The following is a 23,858-nucleotide window of genomic DNA, read 5'->3' as shown; positions in this document are numbered from 1 at the left end:
GACTGGACTCTTGGACACATGAACCCCGGACGCTTTGACACCTGGACCACTGGAATCTCCGACACCTGGAGCCTTGGAACCTCAGACACCTGGAACACTGGATACTTGGACACCTGGAACCCTGGAACCTCAGACACCTGGACACTTTGACACCTGGATCACTGGAACCTCAGCCACCTGGAACCTTGGAACCTCAGACACCTGTAACACTTGGACACTTGGACACCTGGAACCCTGGACACTTTGACACCTGGACCCTACGACACCTGGACCACTGGAATCTCAGACACCTGGAACACTGGACACATTCTTTTAAATAAACCTTTTAAATGTTTTATCTTTGCTCATTTTTTTGTTTTCTACACTTCAGTTCATAGTCAAACCTGAAAACTTGGCAATGAACTTGTTTTGAGTTAAAATGTTCAAACTTTTCTTATTATAGTTTTTACTTTGTCTAAATCTGAACCGTGAGGTTCGTTTTATTTCTATAATCAGTTTAGCACAGCTACAGCTGAACCAAGATGCTTCACAAGGTGAGGAACAGGTGAGGGTGAAGGTGAGGAATTTATAAATAAAAATTTGATTGACTGACTGATTGATTGATTGATTGAACAGATTAAAACCAGATAGTGCTCCATCAGGGGACTCCATTGTCCTGCTGGGGGACTTCAATGCTCACGTGGGCAATGACAGCTTGACCTGGAGGGGTGTGATTGGGAGGAACGGCCCACCTAATCTGAACTCGAGCGGTGTTTTGTTATTGGACTTCTGTGCAAGCCGCAGTTTGGCCATAACGAACACCATGTTCGAACATAAGGATGCCCACCGGTACACTTGGTACCAGGGCAGCCTAGGTCACAGGTCGATGATAGATTTTGTAGTCGTATCATCTGACCTGCGGCCGTATGTTTTGGACACCCGAGTGAAGAGAGGGGCGGAGCTGTCAACTGATCACCACCTGGTGGTGAGTTGGATCAGATGGCAAGGGAACATGCCGCGTAGACCTGGCAGACCCAAACGCATAGTGAGGGTCTGCTGGGAACGCCTGGCAGAAGAACCTGTCAAGACGGTCTTCAACTCCCACCTCCGGCAGAGCTTTGACCACGTCCCGAGAGCAGTGGGGGACATTGAGTCCGAGTGGGCCTTGTTCCACTCTGCGATTGTCGAGGCGGCTGTTGCTAGCTGTGGTCGTAAGGTGGCCGGTGCCAGTCGTGGTGGCAACCCCCGTACCCGCTGGTGGACACCAGAGGTTCGGGGAGCCGTCAGGCTGAAGAAGGAGGCCTACAGGGCGTGGCTGGTCTGTGGGTCTCCGGAGGCAGCAGACAGGTACCGGATAGCCAAGCGGGGTGCAGCAGTGGCAGTTGCCGAGGCAAAATCTAGGGCGTGGGAGGAGTTTGGTGAGGCCATGGAGAAAGACTATCGATCGGCTCCAAAGAGGTTCTGGCAAACTGTCCGGCGCCTCAGGAGAGGAAGGCAGCAACTCGCTCACACTGTTTACAGTGGGGATGGGGAGCTGCTGACGTCAACTGAGGCTATAGTCGGACGGTGGAAGGAATACTTTGAGGAGCTCCTCAATCCCACCAATGCGCATTCCGAGGAGGAACCAGAGCTGGGAGGCCTGGGGATGGACTGTCCGATCTCGGGGGCAGAAGTTGCTGAGGTAGTCAAACAACTACACAGCGGCGGAGCCCCGGGGGCGGATGAGGTTCGTCCTGGGTATCTCAAGGCTATGGATGTTGTAGGGCTGTCATGGTTGACACGTCTCTACAACATTGCGTGGTCATCGGGGGCAGTTCCTAGGGAGTGGCAGACCGGGGTGGTGGTCCCCATCTTTAAGAAGGGTGACCTGAGGGTGTGTTCCAACTATAGGGGGATCACACTCCTCAGCCTCCCGGGAAAGGTCTACGCCAAGGTACTGGAGAGGAGGGTCCGATCGATAGTTGAATCTCAGATAGAGGAGGAGCAATGTGGTTTTCGTCCTGGCCGTGGAACTGTGGACCAGCTCTATACCCTTGCAAGGGTGATGGAGGGGGCATGGGAGTTTGCCCAACCAATCCACATGTGCTTTGTGGATTTGGAGAAGGCTTATGACCGTGTCCCCAGGGGCACCCTGTGGGGGACGCTCCAGGAGTATGGGGTGGGTGGCTTTCTGTTAAGGGCCATTCAGTCCCTTTACCAGAGGAGCGTGAGTTTGGTCCGCATAGCCGGTAGTAAGTCGGACCTGTTCCCAGTGAGGGTTGGACTCCGCCAGGGCTGCCCTTTGTCACCGGTTCTGTTCATCACTTTTATGGACAGAATTTCTAGACGCAGCCGTGGTGTGGAGTGTGTCGAGTTTGGTGGCAGGATAATCTCGTCTCTGCTTTTTGCGGATGATGTGGTCCTCCTAGCTTCATCCAGCTCTGACCTTCAGCTCTTGCTGGGTAGGTTCGCGGCCGAATGTGAAGCGGCTGGGATGAGGATCAGCACCTCCAAATCTGAGACCATGGTTCTCGACCGGAAAAGGGTGGCTTGCCACCTCCGGGTCGGGGGAGAGGTCCTACCTCAAGTGGAGGAGTTTAAGTATCTCGGGGTCTTGTTCACGAGTGAGGGTAGGAGGGATCGGGAGATCGACAGGCGGATTGGTTCGGCGTCTGCAGTGATGCGGACGCTGAGCCGATCTGTCGTGGGGAAGAGGGAGCTGAGCCAGAAAGCCAGGCTCTCGATTTACCGGTCGATCTACGTCCCAATCCTCACCTATGGTCATGAGCTTTGGGTAATGACCGAAAGAACGAGATCGCGGATACAAGCGGCCGAAATGAGTTTCCTCCGTAGGGTGGCCGGGCTCAGCCTTAGAGATAGGGTGAGGAGCTCGGACATTCGGGAGGGACTCGGAGTAGAACCGCTGCTCCTCCGGATCGACAGGAGCCAGTTGAGGTGGTTTGGGCATCTGGTCAGGATGCCTCCTGGACGCCTCCCCGGGGAGGTGTTTCGGGCATGTCCTGCCGGCAGAAGGCCCCCGGGTCGACCCAGGACACGTTGGAGAGGTTACATCTCCAATCTGGTCCGGGAACGCCTTGGGGTCCTGCCGGAGGAGCTGGTGGACAAGGCCGGGGAGAGGACGGCCTGGAGCTCCCTAATTGGGATGCTGCCCCCGCGACCCGGACCCGGATAAGCGGAGGAAGACGAAGACGAAGAAGATTAAAACCATCAACATATGTACTGGACAATTCGTGTCCATAGGCTCAAATTATACGTTTTTGTGCCCAAATGGGAGGTTCCCACCACCGCCATTTTGACTGTGTCACAGGTTCCGTCACGTCCAAACAATCCAGAAGTGGGAAAGGAGCTGGAGCTAATTGTGGGGCTGTTGAGTTTGGAACAGGGTTGAAACAAATGAACCAGTGTAGCTACTAGCTATCTTAGATAACCCAAGAAGCTAAGAAGGGCTCCTTGGACCGGGGTATCCCACCCGCACAGCAGACTGGCTCCTATGCGAAGCTGTGGTCATGCTGGTGGCCTGTGGAGATCTAATATGGACTGGGACTGTTAAATTACAAGTGGAGCCTCAGACTGCTGCAATCGTAACAGGGAGCCGTGGCATTTTACATCAGCTCTTGCTCCATGGTCGGAGATAAGCAGGACACTAGCTACATGCTAACCCAAAGCTAACAGACTTTTTCCTTCCATTTTCAGCAAGAAAGACGCAGTAGAGCGACTCCAAAGTAAAGGCACCTCTGGCCGCCTCAGTAATGACATCATAACTAGGTAAGCTGACTGAGGATATCTGGCTTCGTTGGTCCACCGTGGTGAAAGATTTGCGTGTCCGCCATTGTTGATGGTCCCTTCCCCAGGAGCTGGAGATCAGCGGGACATTAGCTACATATTAACCCAAAGCTAATGGAGTTTGTCCAGGCGATTTTAGCAAGAAAAATGCGGTTGAGCAACTCAAAAGTGAAGCAGCGCCAACACAAAGAGCTGTGGTGTTTCTGTGGTCTCCCTCAGAGATCCACCAATGACCAGCATGACTACAGCCTTGCTTCAGAGCTGGCCCGGCTGCCCCGGGAAACTGGAACAGTCAGCCGCCTATTTTCAGGCAGGAGACAGTTGAAGCTGACACCCGCTCAAGGTTCTCATGCAGTCCCACTAAAGCCGGGCGTACACTGTGCGTGTCACGATACGGTGGTGTGGACCCAAAATGCAGTACCCAGGATGACACGGAGGCAGGGATGAAGATTTTAAGTGAAAAGTCTTTATTTTGTGGGTGAGCCAAAAACCAAGGTAATCCAAACTGGGAGTCAAAATCCAAAAGCCAAAAATCCAAAAGGTCAAAAAGCAGATTACTATCTGGGGATCAAGAAACTCTGGTTAAACACAGAGGGACTAAACTGACAGAATCAACAAACATTAATGGACCGACAAGAACACAGAGACAGACAGGGCTTAAATACACTGGGAGGAGCAATCAGGGAAAATGGCAGCAGGTGTGTGAAGTGAGAGCTGGAGGGAAGACAGGTGAACCTAATAATCAAAATGGGAAACAGAAACAGAGGGCCAAATAACCCTAAGAAACTAAGACACCAAAACTAAACCTAAAGGCTGCAGGAAGGACTAACACACACACACACACACACACACACACACACACACACACACACACACACACACACACACACACACACACACACACACAGCAGGAGACTGAATCTCACACACACGTTGAGCTGGGGACAAAGAAGCTGGGGACTACAAGGACACAGAATGTAAATGAGACCTGGAGGACCTGGGGATGAATGAGATGACACAAGACCTGGGAGGAATAGACTTAAAGGACTACAAACATAAGACACTAAACTGACACGCAGAAAAGGACACATGAGGGCGCCAAAGAGCTACAACATAAGACACATAACAGGGATGCAGACAAGGACACATGAGGGCACTAAGAGAGCACAAGGGGAGAACCTGGAGTGGAGCACAAGAGGAGCTGGGGAACAAAGGGACACAAGAGGGAATCTAGAGAGGGATGGAGGACACCAGGAGGCACATAAAGGAGGGGGCAGATGCAGACCATGACAGTACCCCCCCCCCCCCCCCCCTCTAAGGGCGGATACCAGACGACCACAAGACAGACAAACACCACAAGCAAAAGACAAGGCAAAAACAAGACACGAAACAACCAGAGGGAGGGAGAGGAGGGAGCAAACAAAACACAACCCAAAAAGGGGCAGGCGAGGAGGGAACAGGAGACCCTGGGAGGCCGGCGACGGGGAAACCGGAGGCGGGACGAGGGAAGCCTAGGGGGCCGGCGACGGGGAATCAGGAGGCGGGACGAGGGAAGTCTAGGGGGCCGGCGACAGGGAATCAGGAGGTGGGACCAAAGATGCCCAGGGGGCCGGTGACGGGGAACAGGGGTCTTAGAGGAGGATGACGAGGAAGGAACTCCGGAGCCCGGGGAGACTGGAAGGCTTGAAACTGAGAGACTTGTGGTGACTGGAAGGCCAGAGACGGGGGAACTTGTGGTGACTGGAAGGCCAGAGACGGGGGAACTTGTGGTGACTGGAACTCTTGAGGCTTCTGGGAACGGAGCGACGTCGACTTCAGAGCCGGGCGAGTCTGCTTCAGAGCCGGAGGGGGCGACGTCTGCTTCAAAGCCGGGCGAGTCTGCTTCAGAGCCGGAGGGGGCGACGTCTGCTTCAGAGCCGGAGGGGGCGACGTCTGCTTCAGAGCCGGAGGGGGCGACGTCTGCTTCAGAGCCGGAGGGGGCGACGTCTGCTTCAGAGCCGGAGGGGGCGACGTCTGCTTCAGAGCCGGAGGGGGCGACGTCTGCTTCAGAGCCGGAGGGGGCGACGTCTGCTTCAGAGCCGGAGGGGGCGACGTCTGCTTCAGAGCCTGAGGAGGCGACGTCTGCTTCAGAGCCTGAGGAGGCGACGTCTGCTTCAGAGCCTGAGGAGGCGACGTCTGCTTCAGAGCCTGAGGAGGCGACGTCTGCTTCAGAGCCGGAGGAGGCGACGTCTGCTTCGGGGCCCGGGGACGTGGGAGCGTCTGCTTCAGAGCCGGAGGGAGCGATGTCTGCTTCGGGGCCCGGGGACGTGGGAGCGTCTGCTTCGGGGCTCGAGCCGGGTACGTCTGCTTCGGGGCCCGGGGACGTGGGAACGTCTGCTTCGGGGCTCGAGCCGGGTACGTCCGCTTCGGGGCTCGAGCCGGGTGGCGTCCGCTTCGGGGCTCGAGCCGGGTGGCGTCCGCTTCGGGGCTCGAGCCGGGTGGCGTCCGCTTCGGGGCTCGAGCCGGGTGACGTCCGCTTCGGGGCTCGAGCCGGGTGGCGTCCGCTTCGGGGCTCGAGCCGGGTGGCGTCCGCTTCGGGGCTCGAGCCGGGTGGCGTCCGCTTCGGGGCTCGAGCCGGGTGGCGTCCGCTTCTGTACCACCGCTGAGGCGAGGTGCGATGCGTCCACCTGGACCACCGCTGAGGCGAGGTGCGATGCGTCCACCTGGACCACCGCTGAGGCGAGGTGCGATGCGTCCACCTGGACCACCGCTGAGGCGAGGTGCGATGCGTCCCCTTGGACCACCGCTGAGGCGAGGTGCGATGCGTCCCCTTGGACCACCGCTGAGGCGAGGTGCGATGCGTCCCCTTGGACCACCGCTGAGGCGAGGTGCGATGCGTCCCCTTGGACCACCGCTGAGGCGAGGTGTGACTCAGACGCAGGTCTCCGAGTAGGGGCCTCTGAGATAGGCGGCACCACTCTGGCCTCAGGAGAGTGCTGGTGATGGCATTGTCGTCTACGATGAGCACGACTCCTAGGAGGTGCGGGGGTGACTTCAACAGGTGCGGAGGAAGTGATACAGCCCACCGGAGATGAAGTGGTGGCGCTGTCAGAACCTGGTGAGGGTGTGGTGGTGTACTCCATCTGAGAAACTGAGGTGGCATCAACATGCATAGGAGAGATTGAAATGAATCCGGTTCTGATGGTCTGAGATGGGGAGTTGATGCAGTCCGGATCAGGTGAGGGTGTGGCGGTGTGACACATCGGAGAGGAAGTGGTGGCCCTGTCAGGACCTGGTGAGGGTGTGGCGGTGTGACCCATCTGAGATGCTGAGGTGGCATCAGCGACTGGTGGAGGAGGATCTCGGCCAAAAGTGCGGAGGAGCAATGCAGCAAAGTCCCAAAAAGACACAGCCTTAAGATCCTCTATGTCGAAACGGTCAGCAACCCACCGCATGGCTTTACCCCTCAACCAGAGCACCATATACGAAACCTTGTTGAACTCTGAAGATTCCAAGTCCAAACAACGGGCACAGTCCCGAATGAAACCCATACAAAGGTCTGGATCACCGTCATAATAGAACATCTCCTGTGTACCTGGAGTTCCTGCTGGGTCCTGTTCTGGTCGGTCCATTCTGTCACGATACGGTGGTGTGGACCCAAAATGCAGTACCCAGGATGACACGGAGGCAGGGATGAAGATTTTAAGTGAAAAGTCTTTATTTTGTGGGTGAGCCAAAAACCAAGGTAATCCAAACTAGGAGTCAAAATCCAAAAGCCAAAAATCCAAAAGGTCAAAAAGCAGATTACTATCTGGGGATCAAGAAACTCTGGTTAAACACAGAGGGACTAAACTGACAGAATCAACAAACATTAATGGACCGACAAGAACACAGAGACAGACAGGGCTTAAATACACTGGGAGGAGCAATCAGGGAAAATGGCAGCAGGTGTGTGAAGTGAGAGCTGGAGGGAAGACAGGTGAACCTAATAATCAAAATGGGAAACAGAAACAGAGGGCCAAATAACCCTAAGAAACTAAGACACCAAAACTAAACCTAAAGGCTGCAGGAAGGACTAACACACACACACACACACACACACACACACACACACACACCAATGTACTTATATATAAACAGGAAAGGGGAATGGACAAGCACACACACACACACACACACACACACACACACACACACACACACACACACACACACACACACACACACACACACACACACACACACTGAGCAGGAGACTGAATCTCACACACACGTTGAGCTGGGGACAAAGAAGCTGGGGACTACAAGGACACAGAATGTAAATGAGACCTGGAGGACCTGGGGATGAATGAGATGACACAAGACCTGGGAGGAATAGACTTAAAGGACTACAAACATAAGACACTAAACTGACACGCAGAAAAGGACACATGAGGGCGCCAAAGAGCTACAACATAAGACACATAACAGGGATGCAGACAAGGACACATGAGGGCACTAAGAGAGCACAAGGGGAGAACCTGGAGTGGAGCACAAGAGGAGCTGGGGAACAAAGGGACACAAGAGGGAATCTAGAGAGGGATGGAGGACACCAGGAGGCACATAAAGGAGGGGGCAGATGCAGACCATGACAGTGCGACTTTTTCACTTTTTTGAGCCGATTTTCCAGTCGTGCGAGAATCCACGACATCGGGGCGAGTTTTGCGCCGAGCGGTCGTGTAGTGTACAGGGGGTTACGAGAGGCGATTAACACCACGTGACCAACTGCCGATCAGCAGTAGTGAGGTCGCACGGACTTCTGGCGTGTTTAAAATTTCGCTCGTCCCTCGTGAGGGTATCGCACTGTTGAAGCGGCGCTGCGAGCAGCTGCGACCCAAAAAGTATCAGAACCGCTCACGGCGCATGAGCAATCCTGCATCAACGCCGCTCGCTATTTCCCTAATAACACACGCTGTTCGTTTTTGTTTCTACACATTTTTTTACTCACAAAGATTGTCAAGAAAGCGTGTTTGTCGTGTTCATGTCAAATTAAACTGATCACAAAACACAGATTTACTTTCTTTAGTTCGTTTTCTTCATCCAACCCCCATAAATCCCTGTGTGTCCTCCTGCAGCACTCCCGAAGGACAACAGGCAAGACAAGACAAAAAAACCTGACGTGTTGAGTAAAAACTGCTATTTTAGCATATTTTTAGGTCCGACGTGTTGCTACCAGACGTACAGTGTGAGCAGTCAGGTCGCATGCGAGAACTGGGTCGTGCAGTGTGAGCACATGACTCGTGAGATCTGCTCTGCGAGGAAGTCGTACAGTTTGAGCTGAAGCTGAACGCTGAGAGTGAAAAAGTCGCACAGTGTCCGCCCGGCTTAACATGTTTGACTAAGCAGTCAAATGACACAGCATTTCCCCCATTCAACCAGCGAAATACTTACTGACAAAAAGAAGCAAAAACTGCTTGGATGGTCTGTTAGTAACCAAAGCCAGTGCACCCCAGGGCAGCTGTGGTTACATCGTAGCTCATCACCATCAGTGTGTGTATGTGTGTGTGAATGGATGAATGATACACTGTGGTGTAAAGCACTTTGGAGTCCTTACTCTGAGAGGCGCTATACAAGTGCGGGTCATTTATCATAATCATTTATCAAAGTTTGCCCTTTTGTCCAGCTAATTCCATGATTAACATCCAAATACAAACACACAGAAAAAAACTAAAGTTCAGAGAGTCAAAATAGCCAAACATCTATTAACGTGAGACTGAGACATTTCTCTGGAGCTAGCTCTGAAGTCACATGGATGCTCATTAGTAATTATTCAGATTTTAACCATTAAATTCCTTTTTAACAGAAGAGTTTTAAAAATGCACTCCCCTCAGAGTTGTCATTAATGTAAACTAGATCTATTAAACTTAAAATGTTTTTTCAAACCAGGCTGTAAACATGTTTATTTCTGCTGTGAAATGGGCATTTTTAACAATAAGGATTTGCTCTCTTCTGCTGCCAAACCCTATTGGATGAGAGTGGAACTGCAATTTTTGTCACTTCCTTGTTGGCTTCAAATTTTCTGCAGAATTACGGGGGCTTGATTCTCTTTCTACAGTCTCTGATTAAAGCACAATGATTAAAAACAACGACTACAATTAGACAAAAAGTTACAATCATGTAAGGTGGAATGTTTAGTAAACTTTTAGTTAAAAAACAGCTCATAAAAGTGGGTCACATTTGGGTAAAGGAACCAAAAACAGTTATAATGAAATAGAAAAATCATAGTTTACTCTTCATTAAAAGCCAACACATAGAAATGTGTCTATAATAATGATTTAAAATGACCCAGAGTCTGAGTCATCTTAATGTTCCCTTAAGAGTCCATTCCACAATCTGAGACCCACCACTGAAAAAGCCCAATCACCCGGGGATCCCAGCTTGATTCTGAGAACCACCAAATGATTCTGAGTACTGGATCCCAGATCTAGAGTGGGAATGAATCGTTAAAATCTCAGATGAATAAGTAGGGGCAGGACCATCAACTGTTAAATTACAGACAGCCAGTGGGACTCCAACACTTCTGGGACTCAACAAGCAGCTTTGTTCTGTAGCTTTCACATATCCAGAGTATTTCATGATTTTACTATAGGTTTTAGTAAAAAGTGCTTCATAATGCTAATCCAGATTATGCGTTTTTGTTATTTTTTCCCTCTAAAATCCAGGTTACAAAAAAACTTATCTTTGATTATGCTAAATGGACACCTACACTATAACCAGAATTCAAACATATATGTAATTAGATTTTTAGAGGAAAAAGATGGTCAAAATATCTTATAATGCTGATCCAGATTATGCATTTGTTATATTTTCTAGAATTTATTTCTCAGAAACGCATAATCTGGAGGGGAGTTACTTTGAGCTGCTCAAACCACAATCTCAGAAAGGCGCTCTGACTCCCTCACACTTTATTTTATATAGATACAGCTGAAATTACACCTGTAGCTGCTGTAAAATGTGATTATAACATTCAAAACATGATATTACTCAGGCTGTTGGAGACTGAAAACCTAAACTAAGGGCAACAAACTAAACAAACTAAGCAAACTAAGGGCAAAATAAAATCTGGATGAGAAAAATGATGTTTATTGACTGCAGTTGATCTTAAATGCCTGGTTGAAGGGTCGCACAGTAGGCTCATGTTTGAATAAAATTATAGCCTTGGGCTATCTGTAAATTTGATAGTTGACTTATTCTGTGAAACCGCTAATTTTGAAAAGGGTAAAAAAAATAGCTGCTGTAGAGTTGTATTCCATTTCCAGCTGCCATCAAGATTGCTTTTCACACCATTCCCGAGGCAGCCAGGGGCTACTCACCATTCCCACCGGTGCAGATGCAGGTGAAGGTTGCCATCGTAGCAGAGGATTCCTCCCGCCACGCAGGGGCGCTGTTGTCACTGTCTCGCGTTCTTGTGAAGCAAGTGTGTGGAGCAACTGAACCACCTAAACGAGCGTGAGTGAGTATTTATGTCGATGGTGAGCCCGGAGGAGAAAATACTGTAAACTCGTGAATTAAACGTATTCAGAGATACTCGAGGGTCTTTGTTGTTTCTGAGCTCTGAGTCATTATTTCATGTCTTGGCGCGGAGTCTGATATGAAGAGGTCAAAAGCAGGTTTTCCAGTAATTAGACCGGTCCATGAGAAACACAAAGATTTGGAGGCCCTAACACGGACAAGGTGCTACGGTTTCAGATACCTAAGTACATGCTGAGCCCTTAAAGGGACTTTACGGAGTTTTGAATTTTTATGCTCGCAATTGCCCCCTCAGGCCAAAAGCGTAATGCAGCTTCAATAGTAGGCTCGTGCGCAAGGTGCGCATGCTGTACGTGCACACTCCTTAACGAAAATAACAGCTGAGACAGTCCTGTGTGTGTGTGTGTGTGTGTGTATGTGTGTGTGTGTGTGTGTGTGTGTGTGTGTGTGTGTGTGTGTGTGTGTGTGTGTGTGTGTGTGTGTGTGTGTGTGTGTGTTCTGGAGGACAGGAGAACGCGCAGCTAATTAATTAAATAATTTGGTTCTGTACCTTTCTCTTCAACACAGCCGACAAAGGTTTAAGATGGGTCAGTCTCCCTGCATGCTCAGATCATGTCCTTCCCTTGCTTGCATCTTTTTTATCTGAGAATTCAATGCCGTTCGGCGAGTCTCAAGTAAAAGTTTGGGCATCTTACTGTAAAAAAATATATCATTAATATAAAATATAAACTCTAAAATACTATGTTTACATCCAGAATCAAACCCGGGTCTTCCGCATGTGAGTCCACCATCTTATTAGGTGAGCTATAGCACCAGTGGTGTCTTTTGTATCTGTCGTATTTATATCCTTGATGATAGCTGAAACAACGTTCAAAGAACGGTTTTGGAGCGAAAATGGCTATTTTGTTGCTAATTTGCAGGAAATATCTAGAAGAAAGTTCTACAGAAAGTAGCTAAGGGTCCTCAGAAATGTAGCTAGGTTCATCACTAGGCGTTAGGAACAGCGACAAAGTCGCTGAGTTGGCACTACCTCACTCTCTGCTGCTAAATCTACAGATAGCAAATGCTACGGGCTATGCCTGAGCGTGAACACACATGAAGCAGCCTGCTTGACCCGGGCAGCTCTCTTTTTCCGTGATTTTACAGAAAAACAGGCAATCACAGTAAAAATGCCAGGGCTCATTCTACAGGACCAGGGCATTACAGGAGAATGTGTGAAGAAGACATTTATTATTTCTATACATGTTTTGACTGTCAAACTTCCATAATTCCCCTTTAAAGCACAGTGAAGAAATAATGAGAGAATAAATAGAAGCTTTGATCACTGATTCTCAGAAATCTGAGGCAAAAAGTAACTCTGAGAAACTAAGTTGATTACATCTGAATTTTTTAAAGATTAGAATCTGATGTTTATTCTCTCACCTAAAATTAGAAGTGATTTGTTGTCATGTTTAAAAAAACGTTTTGTTTCTGAATTAAGAAAAAAATTAAGAAAAGAATTGCTAAAAAAATGGATATTTTTTCAATGAGATGCTAATTTTAGTGGAAAATTAATTAAAACAAACATAAATAGATCTAAAAAATATTACTGGTACTTTTACTGTCATTCTGTTGTGGAAAACATTCAATGAAAACTCTGAAAAGCTGCTTAAACATACATTTTTTTTATTATTATTGTGGGCCTATCTGGTAACTTGAGAGGAACTGTGAAATAAAAAATCGTTTGCTGCTTGTTCATGTTGAATTCAAATAAAATATATAAAAGAAATATATGAAGATAATAAGGATAATAATTTTATTATGGCAAAAAGGTAGAATATACGTTTTGTTAGTTGTTTTTTTTTTCTCATTACTTTGGAACTTCTCGTTGTCCCGCATTGAGTAATCTCTGTCCCACATTTGGCAAGTTGGGATCTGGTCACCCTAGCCCCCCAAGGAGGGTGAGATGTTTTTATTTTTACTATCAGCCTAGAAAAATTCTAAATGCCTGAGATTTTTAATTTGGGGCTTTCGTAAGCTGTAAGCCATAATCATCACAATTCTAACAAATAAAAGCTTGAAATATTTAGCTTTGCAATAAAAAGAAATTTAAAACCACATTTCCCATCAGTCGCTCGTGCAGTTACGTAATATTTGCCAGACCGTGACGTTAATCTTGTGCGTCCCGGGGGCAAGTAAACATTTCCGCTGCTTTGCGATGGACTCAAACAAGGACGAAGCGGAGCGGTGCATCAAGATAGCGCTTAATGCGATCAGCAACAACCAGTTAGATAAAGCCAGAAAGTTTCTGGAGAAGGCTGAGCGCCTGTTCCCGACAGACCATGCCAAAAGTACGTCGAATACTCGTCTATTTTAACAGCGACGGTGTCTGAGTGAGAGGGCCGGCAGGCTAACGTTAGCTTAATGGCTGCTAGCTGTAACGGCTACTTTCAGGGTTTTTTATTACCACCAGTATCAACAGTAACGTCTGTATAATGTAACTTATGTTTACGTTTCTTAACGTTTGGGTTTAACCTCTTCATATTGGTGTTGAATTTATGTGTAGCGTCTTAAATTCTTATCTATTAGTTAACGGATTAATTGATCAGGAACTGATGTGGGGAAATGAAGGCATTACTTTCTTTACAGACTTGCTGGAGACGTTGTCTCAAAATGGAAAGCCTCCAGATGAGAACGGCAGGGCTGTGAACGGAGACGGACCCTCTTTGAGGCACCGTGGCGGGGACGGAGATGGGGCTGATTCGTCACATGAGTCCACAGACTCGGCCAAACCTTACACAGCAGAGCAGCTGGAGGCTGTCAGAAAGTCAGTGTAACTTCATCACCCAGATAAAACTATTACAGTAATCACAAATGATCTGCTCTGTGACAAAGCTGCTTTATGAGGACCAGCTAGGCCGGACAGTGGCTATCTAGGTCGTATTTGTTATTGAATTGTTTCATTTTACTGCAGGATTAAGAGCTGCAAAGATTACTACCAAATACTTGGAGTTGAAAAGACAGCCTCCGAGGAGGATCTGAAGAAGGCTTACAGAAAACTGGCTCTGAAATTTCACCCTGATAAAAATCACGCACCTGGAGCTACGGAGGCGTTTAAAGGTAAAATCTCCATTACTTTTCTAGGAATAACGTTCAAGTCCAGAACAGCTAAGTAGACGTGTGTTTCTTTCAGCGATTGGTAATGCCTACGCTGTTCTGAGTAATGCTGAGAAACGAAGGCAGTACGACCAGTATGGAGAGGAGAGAGCACACCCGGGCAGGGGCAGGGGCAGACAGCATCACGACTTTGAAGCAGACATCTCACCCGAGGACCTGTTCAACATGTTTTTTGGTGGAGGCTTCCCATCAAGTCAGTAAAAATTGGATCAATCATTTTTAAATGGCATGGTTTTTGTTTTATTTGTAATTGGGCCACCAACCCTCACATATTTGACTCCACGGTTTTTCGTACAATTTTATTTAACATTCGCAAAATTACTATACCATAAGAATTAGGCATATTAGTTCAAAATTGTTCAATGAATCTCTCATGAAAAGCATCTGCAATTTGTTTTTAACATTAGCAGCACAGTGAGACACTGGGTTCAGGTTTAATTTAGTTATATATGTGGACATATGCAAAAAATGTTTATGGAAAAACATCAGCCGTGTTCGAGATGAGCCAGATCTGCGCAGATTCGATCACCGGTGATCGGCGCGTAGTGCATGCCGGTTAGATTTGTGTCCGACTTGACACCGACTTGCTCTGACGTCATGCATACGTAGGCAACGATAACCTCGTGAGATCAAGGCGGCCGCAGACTTTGGAGCAAGGTGCTGCAGTTGCTGTCCACCGGCTGCAAAACCTAGGGGATGATGGGAAATGCCAGGCTCTCACCTGATCTAAGATCTGATTGGTTCACATTTTGATCCAAACATCCGGTGGTAGAACATGAAATGTTAGTTGGTCACATGGTTTTTATATATTGTATGGTTTCACTTAAAAAGCACTGAAAGGAAGGTGTTGCATTAGAACTTTTCGACTTATGTATATGAAATTTGGCTAATAATATCAATAAATTAATCAAATAAAATTCAAACCATACAACAATCTCAAAATTTGAAAGCTGTCAAAACCAAAAACTTATGTTCCCTGTTCAATATCATGTGATTCTCTGTTAGACTGCTCTGTTTTCCCATAGAAACCCCTGACATGGTGCTTGCTATTTCTTTGTAGGTGTATTATGTGCTTTGTCAATAAAGCGTATTCAAGGAGAAAAAAAAAGATAGTTGGTCACATGTATTCTGTAAAACATGTTACGTTGATGATGACAACTATATAGGCCATAAAGAAATGTGTTTTGTGTTCTTTTGTCACGTTTCCTATGAGCACACTGAAGCTACAGCTGATAACCTTTACTTATTATTACAGTCATATCTTCATATACAATATATGATATCCACAAGCATGTGAGGATGTGTTTCAGCTGCTAACAGGCACCAGAATTGAAATAAAAAATTAAACAAGTATGAACTCTTAACGCGATATCTTCAGCCATCGTCACCCCCGAGCTACACATGTAGAGAAATCTGTCCGACTTAAACGCCGGCTTTCAGCCTCTCCCCCTGCTGCTTCCGTCTGCTCTCGTCTGTTTTCCAGGCAAGGCGCAGCTCATCTCGAACACGGCCATCCAAAGAGTATTTCTGACACACCATCCAGAAGTCTGGTTTAGAGCAAAAAAAAAAATAAAAATAAAAGCAGAGAAGTGTTAAAATAAGGCGTTAAATGACATTTTAAGTCACTGTTGCACAGGAGTTTATTAGAGCATCTACTGATTTTCTTCCTGTTATAACTTTATTTTTGCCCTCTTATGTACAGTGGTTACAGAAAGTATTCAGACCCCCGTCAGTTTTTCATTCTTTGTTATACTGCAGCCATTTGCTAACATTCAGTTAAATTCAGTTTTCCTCATTAACGTACACACAGTACTCCAAATTGACAGAAAAACTGAATTCTACAAATGTATGCTCATTTATTAAAGAAAGAAAAATTGAGTATTCAGACCCTTTGCTCAGTATTTAGTAGAAGCACACATTTGATGTAATACAGCCATGAGTCTTCTTGGTAAAGATGCAACAATTTTCTTACACATGGATTTTGGGGATCCTCTGCCTTTCCTCCTGGCAGATCCTCTCCAGTTCTGTCAGGTTGGATGATGAACATTGGTGGACATTGAGGTCTCTACAGAGATACTCAATTGGGTTTACGCCCAGGCTCTGGCTGGGCCATTCAAGAACAGTCAGAGTTGCCATGAAGCCACTCCGTTATTTTAGCTGTGTGCTTAGGGTCGTTGTCATGTTGGAAGGGAAACCTTCAGCCCAGTCTGAGGTCCTGAACACTCTGGAGAAGGTTCTTGTCCGGGATATCCCTGTACTTGGCCGCATTCATTGTTCCCTCCATTGCAACCAGTCGTCCTGTCCCTGCAGCTGAAAAACACCCCACAGCATGATCCATGCTTCACTGTGGGGAACTGTATTAGACAAGTGCTGAGCAGTGCCTGGTTTTCTCCACACATACCTCTTAGAATTAAGGCCAAAAAGTTCTGTCTTGGTCTCATCAGACCAGAGAATCATATTTCTCACCATCTCGGGGTCCTTCAAATGTTTGTTTTTTTTTCTTAGCAAACTCCATGCATAATTTCACGTGTCTTGCACTGATGAGTCTTCTGATGGGCCACTCTGCCATAAAGTCCTGACTGGTGGAGGGTTACAGTGATGGTTGACCTTCTACAACTTTCTCCTGACTGCATGTCTGGATCTCAGCTACAGTGATCTTTGGGTTCTTCTTTACCTCTCTCACCAAGGAGCTTCTTCCCCGGTAGCTCAGTTTGGCCAGATGGCCTGCTCTGGGAAGGGTTCTGGTCATCCCAAACGTCGTCCATTCACAGATTATGGTGACCACTGTGCTCTAAGGAACTTTAAGTGCAGTAGAGTTTTTTTCTGTAACCTTTTCCAGATCTGTGCCTTTCCATAATTCTGCAGGGTGTCCGCGGGGTTTTAAAAAGTATTAAAAAGTGATAAATAAAAATAGTCAAATTTAAGGCCATTGAAAGTGTTAAATTTGGTCTCAGAGGTATTATTTTTTCCAAATTAGGTATTATTTTTTTCAGACTATCAGATGTCGTATTCTGAACATCAACATAGAAATATATTCCGAATAAAATGTTTTGAACGATTATAAAAACAAAACAAGCCGATTATTTGCTCCTCCCACTTGCGCTGCCTTGAGTTGCAAATGAAGCGCTCCTCCCAGTGTTGCCAAGTTAATTTAGCAACTTTGACGCTATTTCTAACAGCTTCTCAGACCCCCTTCTTGACTTTTTAAATCTTAAAAGTACCTAGCGAACACCTGAGAAACATATCTGGTAACCCTTAGCTACTTTCTGGAAAACTGTCGTCGACATTTCCTGCAGGTTAGCTAAACACTCCGCCTGCGCTCCGGAACGTTCTTCAGGACATTAGGAAAGGGAATGATGTAGTGATGTGTCAGTCGCTAAAGACAGCTCTCGGAGCCGGCTCCATGTTGGAGTAACCAGAGTGAGAGTGACACACACCCGCACCTGCGGACTCCTGAGCCGATAAAAACGGCTAAATGTGCGCGTGCGGCGCGCTAAACACACGTGCAGCTTGCCCCGATTGCTGTGAGACCGGGTTGGGGGGTGGGGGGTGCAGCTGTGGTTGGGACAATTATTACATTAACTGATGGACGACTTGTAAATAAATAGTTTATAAATAAGGTAGAAATAAGTTCCTCATGCTGATAACTAATAACTAATCTCTCTGAGGACATGGTGCTAGTGCACTCCTACACCACCTTGACACGACTCAATAAATGTTATGCAACATTTAGTGAACAGCAATTTGCATGTATTTGTTATAAATGCCGCTGTATAATTCTTGCTGTCAGTATTTGCAAGGTATTGGTATTTGGGTCTGTACTGGTTAGACTTAAATGAGTTAAACCAAGGTCTATAGCCCTTGGGTCATAGACTATTAGCTATAAGTATATTGGACTTTTTATACTGGGAATCAGGAGCTATTTTAGTGATCATCTTGTTTCTTGTTTATTTTTGCCCTGATTGTGCCCTGAGCAGTTTTATGACTGAATAAAAATAAAAAAATAAAAATCTACATAAATTGAAAAATCGTCTTAAATAATCGAGATCTCAATTTCAGTCACAATAATCGTGATTATTGTTTTTGCCATAATCGAGCAGCCCTACTTTAGCATATCCGGTCACAATGATGACGTCATATTCAGTGGTCGTTGTGCATCATTTCAGGCCTCGTGGTCAACTGTCTGAACCGCTGAACAGAAGTGCCTGGCTTATTTTCTAAGTAAAATAAATATGTGCAATACGTTGTCAACATCAGTGAGTCTCTAAGTCTATTCTTTTTGTATGTTATATATGTTAAAATATGTGTAAATAGGTCGCTGATTAACACTTGCAATTTAGTGTTGTGATGGTTTTTAAAAAATTCTGAAGGTAGTAAAAAAAAGTATTAAAAAGTAGTAAATTTTACTTAAGGATTGCTGTATATACCCTGTTCTGATCCTTTGGATTTGTATTCTGAACAGTTTAAATGTGTTTTTAAAAGAGACATGTGTGATGCATCACAAAGCAGCGCCTGCTCAACTAGTATTAAAACCACTAACGGGGTGAAACTATCTAAATATTGTAGGCACAGACAGACTACAAGTGCAAGTGGGTGGGCTCAGGCCCGGTAGGCGTGCCCACAGCGCCGCGGCTCCTGTGGCTCCCAGTGTTTTCTTTACTGTGGGAAACGGGTAATAATGGCTCTTTGATGGGAAAAGGTTGCCGACCCCTGACTTCCATGTGATATTTCAGTTTATTTTTTAATCTGCAGAAATTTAAAAAAATCTGTGTTTTTCTGTCAGACTGGGATGCTGTGTGGTCACTGAGGAAAATTTTTATTGAACTGATTTTAGCAAATGGCTGCAATATAATGAGTGAAACATTGATGGGGGTCTGAATGCTTTCTGCACCCACTGTAGGTGTGAGTTACTTTTCATTCAGAGCCGGAAACAGAACCTTACAGGTGTGGCTGCTAGTCCTACTTTTGCTGATGCACTTCCTTGAATAAATGAGAAGACATTTCTTTTCGAAATGTAAAAAAAGTTTCAGGGTAATTAAAGACATTAGGATTTATTAATCATCAAACACTTTCCTGCTGCAGGCAAACCCGATTTGCTGTGGATTGACCCACTTTTTCAACTCTACGCTTTTATTGGCTGCATTTGAAAGAGCTGCCTTGCTTTGGCAGGAAGGAAAAAAAACATTTCTTAACTTCACAGCACATGCAGCTTGATGTAAATATTAAACCAATCCTGAGGGCGTATTTACTGTGATAGAAGTTAGAACGTTCCTTATAGCTGTAGCTCTAGTTTATCATCCTGCTTGACTGCTTTTTTTGTTTTTACTGTTTTTAGGTAATGTACATGTTTACAGAAATGGGAGAATGCACTTTGCACACCAGAATAGGCAAGAAAGACGAGAACAGCAGAGAGACGTGAGTTTGTAAAAAAACAAATTAGACTTGATTCCAGCTCAAGTCTGACCTGATGAGGAAAATTATCTAATGTGTTCTTTTTCTTTTGAGACAGGGAGGTTTCGCTCTACTTGTCCAGCTGATGCCCATTTTAATTCTCATCATTGTCTCTGCTCTCAGCCAGCTGATGGTCACGCCGCCTTCATACAGCCTTAGCTATCGTCCGTAAGTCATTCTTTGTTCTTCTGAGATTTGGGTTTGTTCTAAAGTTTTCAACATCTGTCTTACCTTCACTTGGTATGCCTTTTGATCATTAGGTCCGCTGGACATATTCACAAAAGGCAAACATCAAGCCTAAAGGTGCCTTTTTATGTGGGGGACCGTTTTAATGAAGAATTTACAGGCAATAACCTGAAGAATTTGGAGAGAAGTGTAGAAGAAGACTACATCTCTAATCTAAGAAACAACTGCTGGAAGGAGAAGCAGCAGAGTGAGTTTACAGCCGGACAGCTCCTTCATTGTTGGTCATTTTTCTCAAGCTTGTTCAAAAATCAAGGATGGAATTATTTTCAAACCTTCAGTTTGAATTCAAATAGGATAATATTAACAGAATTTCTATGATTTAAATAAGACGTTTAAGCTTCTGTGACCACTAACAGCAGCAAGTTTCCAGGTAATCATCTGGCCCGTTTTACTCTCACACTAGAGATCATTTGTGCGTTATTAAATAAAACAGTGGGAGTTCTGAAGATCCGAGCAGCAGGAATCCTGCCACTAGAACCAAACTTCCCAGCTCTTCCACTTTCATGCAAATCCATGAATCCACATTATGTTGCACATTTGTGAACTTTTTAGAATATTTTTCAAACATGATGCAAACACTTCAACCACTGTAAAACATCACAGGGAATATTGGTATTCATGGCCTCGCCCAACTTGTGAAGCACTTTGTGACCTTTTTGTCTGTGAGAGGTGCTATAGAAATAAAGTTACTTACTTACTTACTTACACCTGGGCTTGTGACCACAGGAAGGGGAGAGCAGAGCTCGTCTCGGCTAGTGGAGGCTAACCATTAGCATTAGCATCTCCACAGGATTGAGGAACGTGTTCAGGCTTGTTCCTTGAGGAAAAACACCTATGTTGTATTTCTTTGGTCAAAAAACGTTTTACATTTTCTGTGTTTGGTTAACAAAGGCAGCAGAAGAGTCGTAGCTGCTGACCAATCAGCCTAGATGTTCCAGATCATAAATGTTAAAGAGCAAGTCTCGTAATCCTGTTGTCCCCCCCCCCCAAACGGGAGCGCTAGAGCTTTTCCCCCACAGAAAATGATTCATTCATTTTAGAACACAGCACATCTGTTTAAGAAACGAGTGAATGAGACCTTTAAACGCCTTATCAGCTTGTCAACCACTGACCCAAATCTGTTCCTGCTTTAGAAGCTTCACAACATTGGTTTGCAGATAGCTTCCATCCACACCTGGAACATTGAAACTACATCAGAGTTTTACACAGACTGTGAAATATTACAGTGAGAGATTAAAAAAAAGTACTGACTCGTTCTTCTTCTTGCAGAGGAAGGCTTGCTGTATCGTGCTCGTTACTTTGGTGATTCTGAGTTGTACCAAAGGGCGCAAAGAATGGGTACACCGAGCTGCTCCAGATTATCTGAGATTCAGGTCATACTGGACGGCTAGGATATGCCTGCACACATACAGGTACACATCTTCGGTTTATCTCTTCATGCAGTTTGTGGACTGGAAAGAAATCTGTGCATTTAGTCAGCTGTACATCTATCAGTCAGCTTATCGCAGCATGTTAATCGGACAGGTGATACTGAAGGGTCAGCTCTGTTTTTTTGTCAGATGACAGACGTCAGTAGCACAGCCTGATTGGTCTGTCATTGATTACCAGTCTTGATCAAGGGTCAAGTTTTTAACAAAATGGAATCATCCGTGCGGGCTTTTGTAGCAGTTCCAGAAGTATTCATGTTACTGTATGAAGCATCTGATGCTAGCTTTTCAGAGTAACAACTGATGTTTTATTCTTTGATAGGTGTGTCAATACTCAAATCGAAAGAGAAGAAATCAGTTGGGGGCCACTCAATTTGGAGCATATTTTTGCAGCAAAAGAGAATCAAAAACACGCCTTATGTGCAGCGGACCTCGTCAGCAGCCTCGTGTAGATCGACTTTCCGTAGAACTGTGAAAAGCTTTGAGTTGACTGCTGACATCTTCATACGCTTCTGTCTCAACAGCAGTGAGAATCATGACGGAAAGTGAGAACATCGTTATCTGAACTGTTAACAAAGCTGCTGAGATTAGCTTTCTTCCTGATCTTTTTATTTTTTTTTCTTAGAAAATAAACCCAAAACCTCAAGGCCTTCTCCTAGACAAAGTCCATCTGAGCCACTCGCGAGGAAAAGTGTGTACTTTTTATAGTTCTTACCAATGTAAATACTCATTTTACTTTAACAGTGCAGGGTTGTCAGGGAGTTATTTACATCGTTTTGTGGATTTGCTCGTAGCCTGTTGGAACATGATTGAAAATTGTTGCACAAAAGTAAAACATATTTATTAAATTAACAAAACTAAACTTGTATACGTTTATTTGAATTAAATTTATCCCTAAAATGACCTGCCTTTGTTTTTCTTTAACAAACTTTGGTGCATTTAAACAGTTTCTGTGTCAGGTTGGACCAAAGCAAGAAACTCAGATTTAATAGAAAATAATTTATTCTCACACTCTTTAAGGTAAAAATACTAAACATGTTCCAGGTGGTAATATTTGACTATCAAATACATTTCCTGAAGGATGTGCCTTCACATTCGTAGGAAAGAAACAGACTCATGTTCAGACATGAAACTTCAGATGAGTCACCTGTGACCAGGTGAGTAGCTGCCGTGTGACACAAGTTGGTTCTTTGACTAAAAGCATTAATAAAAGGTTGATACAGGACTGAAGCGTCTTTGCAAATACAGTAAAAATGGCTTTATCCCCATGTGTGTGTTCGGGGGTAATGGAGTCTCTTATGAAGGCACACGAGTGAGTTCAGCAGCACTCTTCAATCAGCAGCTCTCCTGAGCTGTACAGTTTCCTCTTGATGGCCCTGAAGCCGGAGCTCAGCCTCAGGGTGTTGCGGTGTCGAGGCGACATGGCAGAAGTCGGCTTGCTGCTTTTGAAGAGCTTCTGAATCTTTGGCCACAGTCCATTGGACTCAGTCCTCAGCACCAGGGTCAGGTGGAAGGTTGGGACCAGACTGGGATCCACTGCTATTTGACTCACAGAGCAAAGCGATCCCTGGTCCCCCCTGTCCACACACAGGTCGATGAGGGCCCCCCTCAGCCCACAAGGCTCATTCACAGCCAGGTGGAGCAGCTCCTTGCTGATGCTGTGTAGGAGGCTGTCTGGCAGGATGAGTTTGGAGCAGCACAGGACTTGGAATGCGTTGTTCAAACTTTGTGTGATGAAGGCCACCACCTCAGCAGCCAGGGTCTCCTCCATGGGGTAGCAGAAGAAGCTACTGTCTGACTCTAACTGGGATAGGTCAGCCCCAGATCCTAAAACAAACATGGAACTGGTTAGAAACGTTGCACCTTTGACATTTCAATTCCATTTATTCTATTGCAAAACAAATGTTTTAAGCAAAGGAACCTCACCATGTTCACTCCTGCACTGATCTGTCGCGGTCCCCTGGCTGACTGCCTTCACCTCCAGCAGCTTGTGCAGCAGATGCCTCCAGGACCGCCTCTGGGGGTCCCTTCTCTCCGCTGGAGACGGAGGAATTCTGCCATCCAGAGATCGGTTACAAGAAAAAGACATTTATGAAACAAACGCCTCCTATTGTGAACAAAAGACAGGACAGAAAAGTGCGATGGTATTCTGCCACAGATGGCCTTCCTCCTACTCCTGAGTCGGACCAGCAGTAAAACACACCGCAACAATGGAACAAAGCCTTAAATACCCGCGCGGGGAGTCCACGCCCAACACATTTAATAGCCAATGAGGTTCCAGCTCACATCTGAAGCGCACTCTGCCGGTATCGTCCCTTTGATAAAGAT

The 23,858-nt window shown here is 46.0% G+C and overlaps 2 protein-coding genes and 1 long non-coding RNA gene across 3 annotated transcripts in view; 1 reads left to right on the top strand and 2 right to left on the bottom strand.

Moving 5' to 3' along the window:
* LOC139062122 (uncharacterized) overlaps positions 1-23,858 on the bottom strand; it is a 175,784-nt gene that overhangs the window by 35,126 nt on the left and 116,800 nt on the right. The window lies entirely within an intron of this gene.
* On the top strand, positions 13,402-22,433 carry dnajb12a (DnaJ heat shock protein family (Hsp40) member B12a). Its single transcript, XM_015975990.3, has 9 exons — positions 13,402-13,580; positions 13,879-14,056; positions 14,204-14,349; positions 14,423-14,599; positions 19,742-19,821; positions 19,916-20,025; positions 20,118-20,290; positions 21,373-21,515; positions 21,853-22,433. The coding sequence occupies exons 1-8, from the start codon at positions 13,448-13,450 to the stop codon at positions 21,492-21,494; spliced, it is 1,119 nt and encodes a 372-aa protein (XP_015831476.1). The 5' UTR covers positions 13,402-13,447; the 3' UTR covers positions 21,495-21,515; positions 21,853-22,433.
* LOC107396324 (DNA damage-inducible transcript 4 protein) lies at positions 22,515-23,763 on the bottom strand. Its single transcript, XM_015975991.3, has 2 exons — positions 23,457-23,763; positions 22,515-23,357 (listed from the first exon to the last, which is right to left on the bottom strand). The coding sequence occupies exons 1-2, from the start codon at positions 23,617-23,619 to the stop codon at positions 22,849-22,851; spliced, it is 672 nt and encodes a 223-aa protein (XP_015831477.1). The 5' UTR covers positions 23,620-23,763; the 3' UTR covers positions 22,515-22,848.

This window comes from Nothobranchius furzeri, chromosome 12, assembly GCF_043380555.1.
Source record: "Nothobranchius furzeri strain GRZ-AD chromosome 12, NfurGRZ-RIMD1, whole genome shotgun sequence".
NCBI lineage: Eukaryota > Metazoa > Chordata > Actinopteri > Cyprinodontiformes > Nothobranchiidae > Nothobranchius > Nothobranchius furzeri.
The sequence above is the reverse complement of the archived record's forward strand: the minus strand, read 5'-3'. Positions and strand labels throughout refer to the sequence as shown.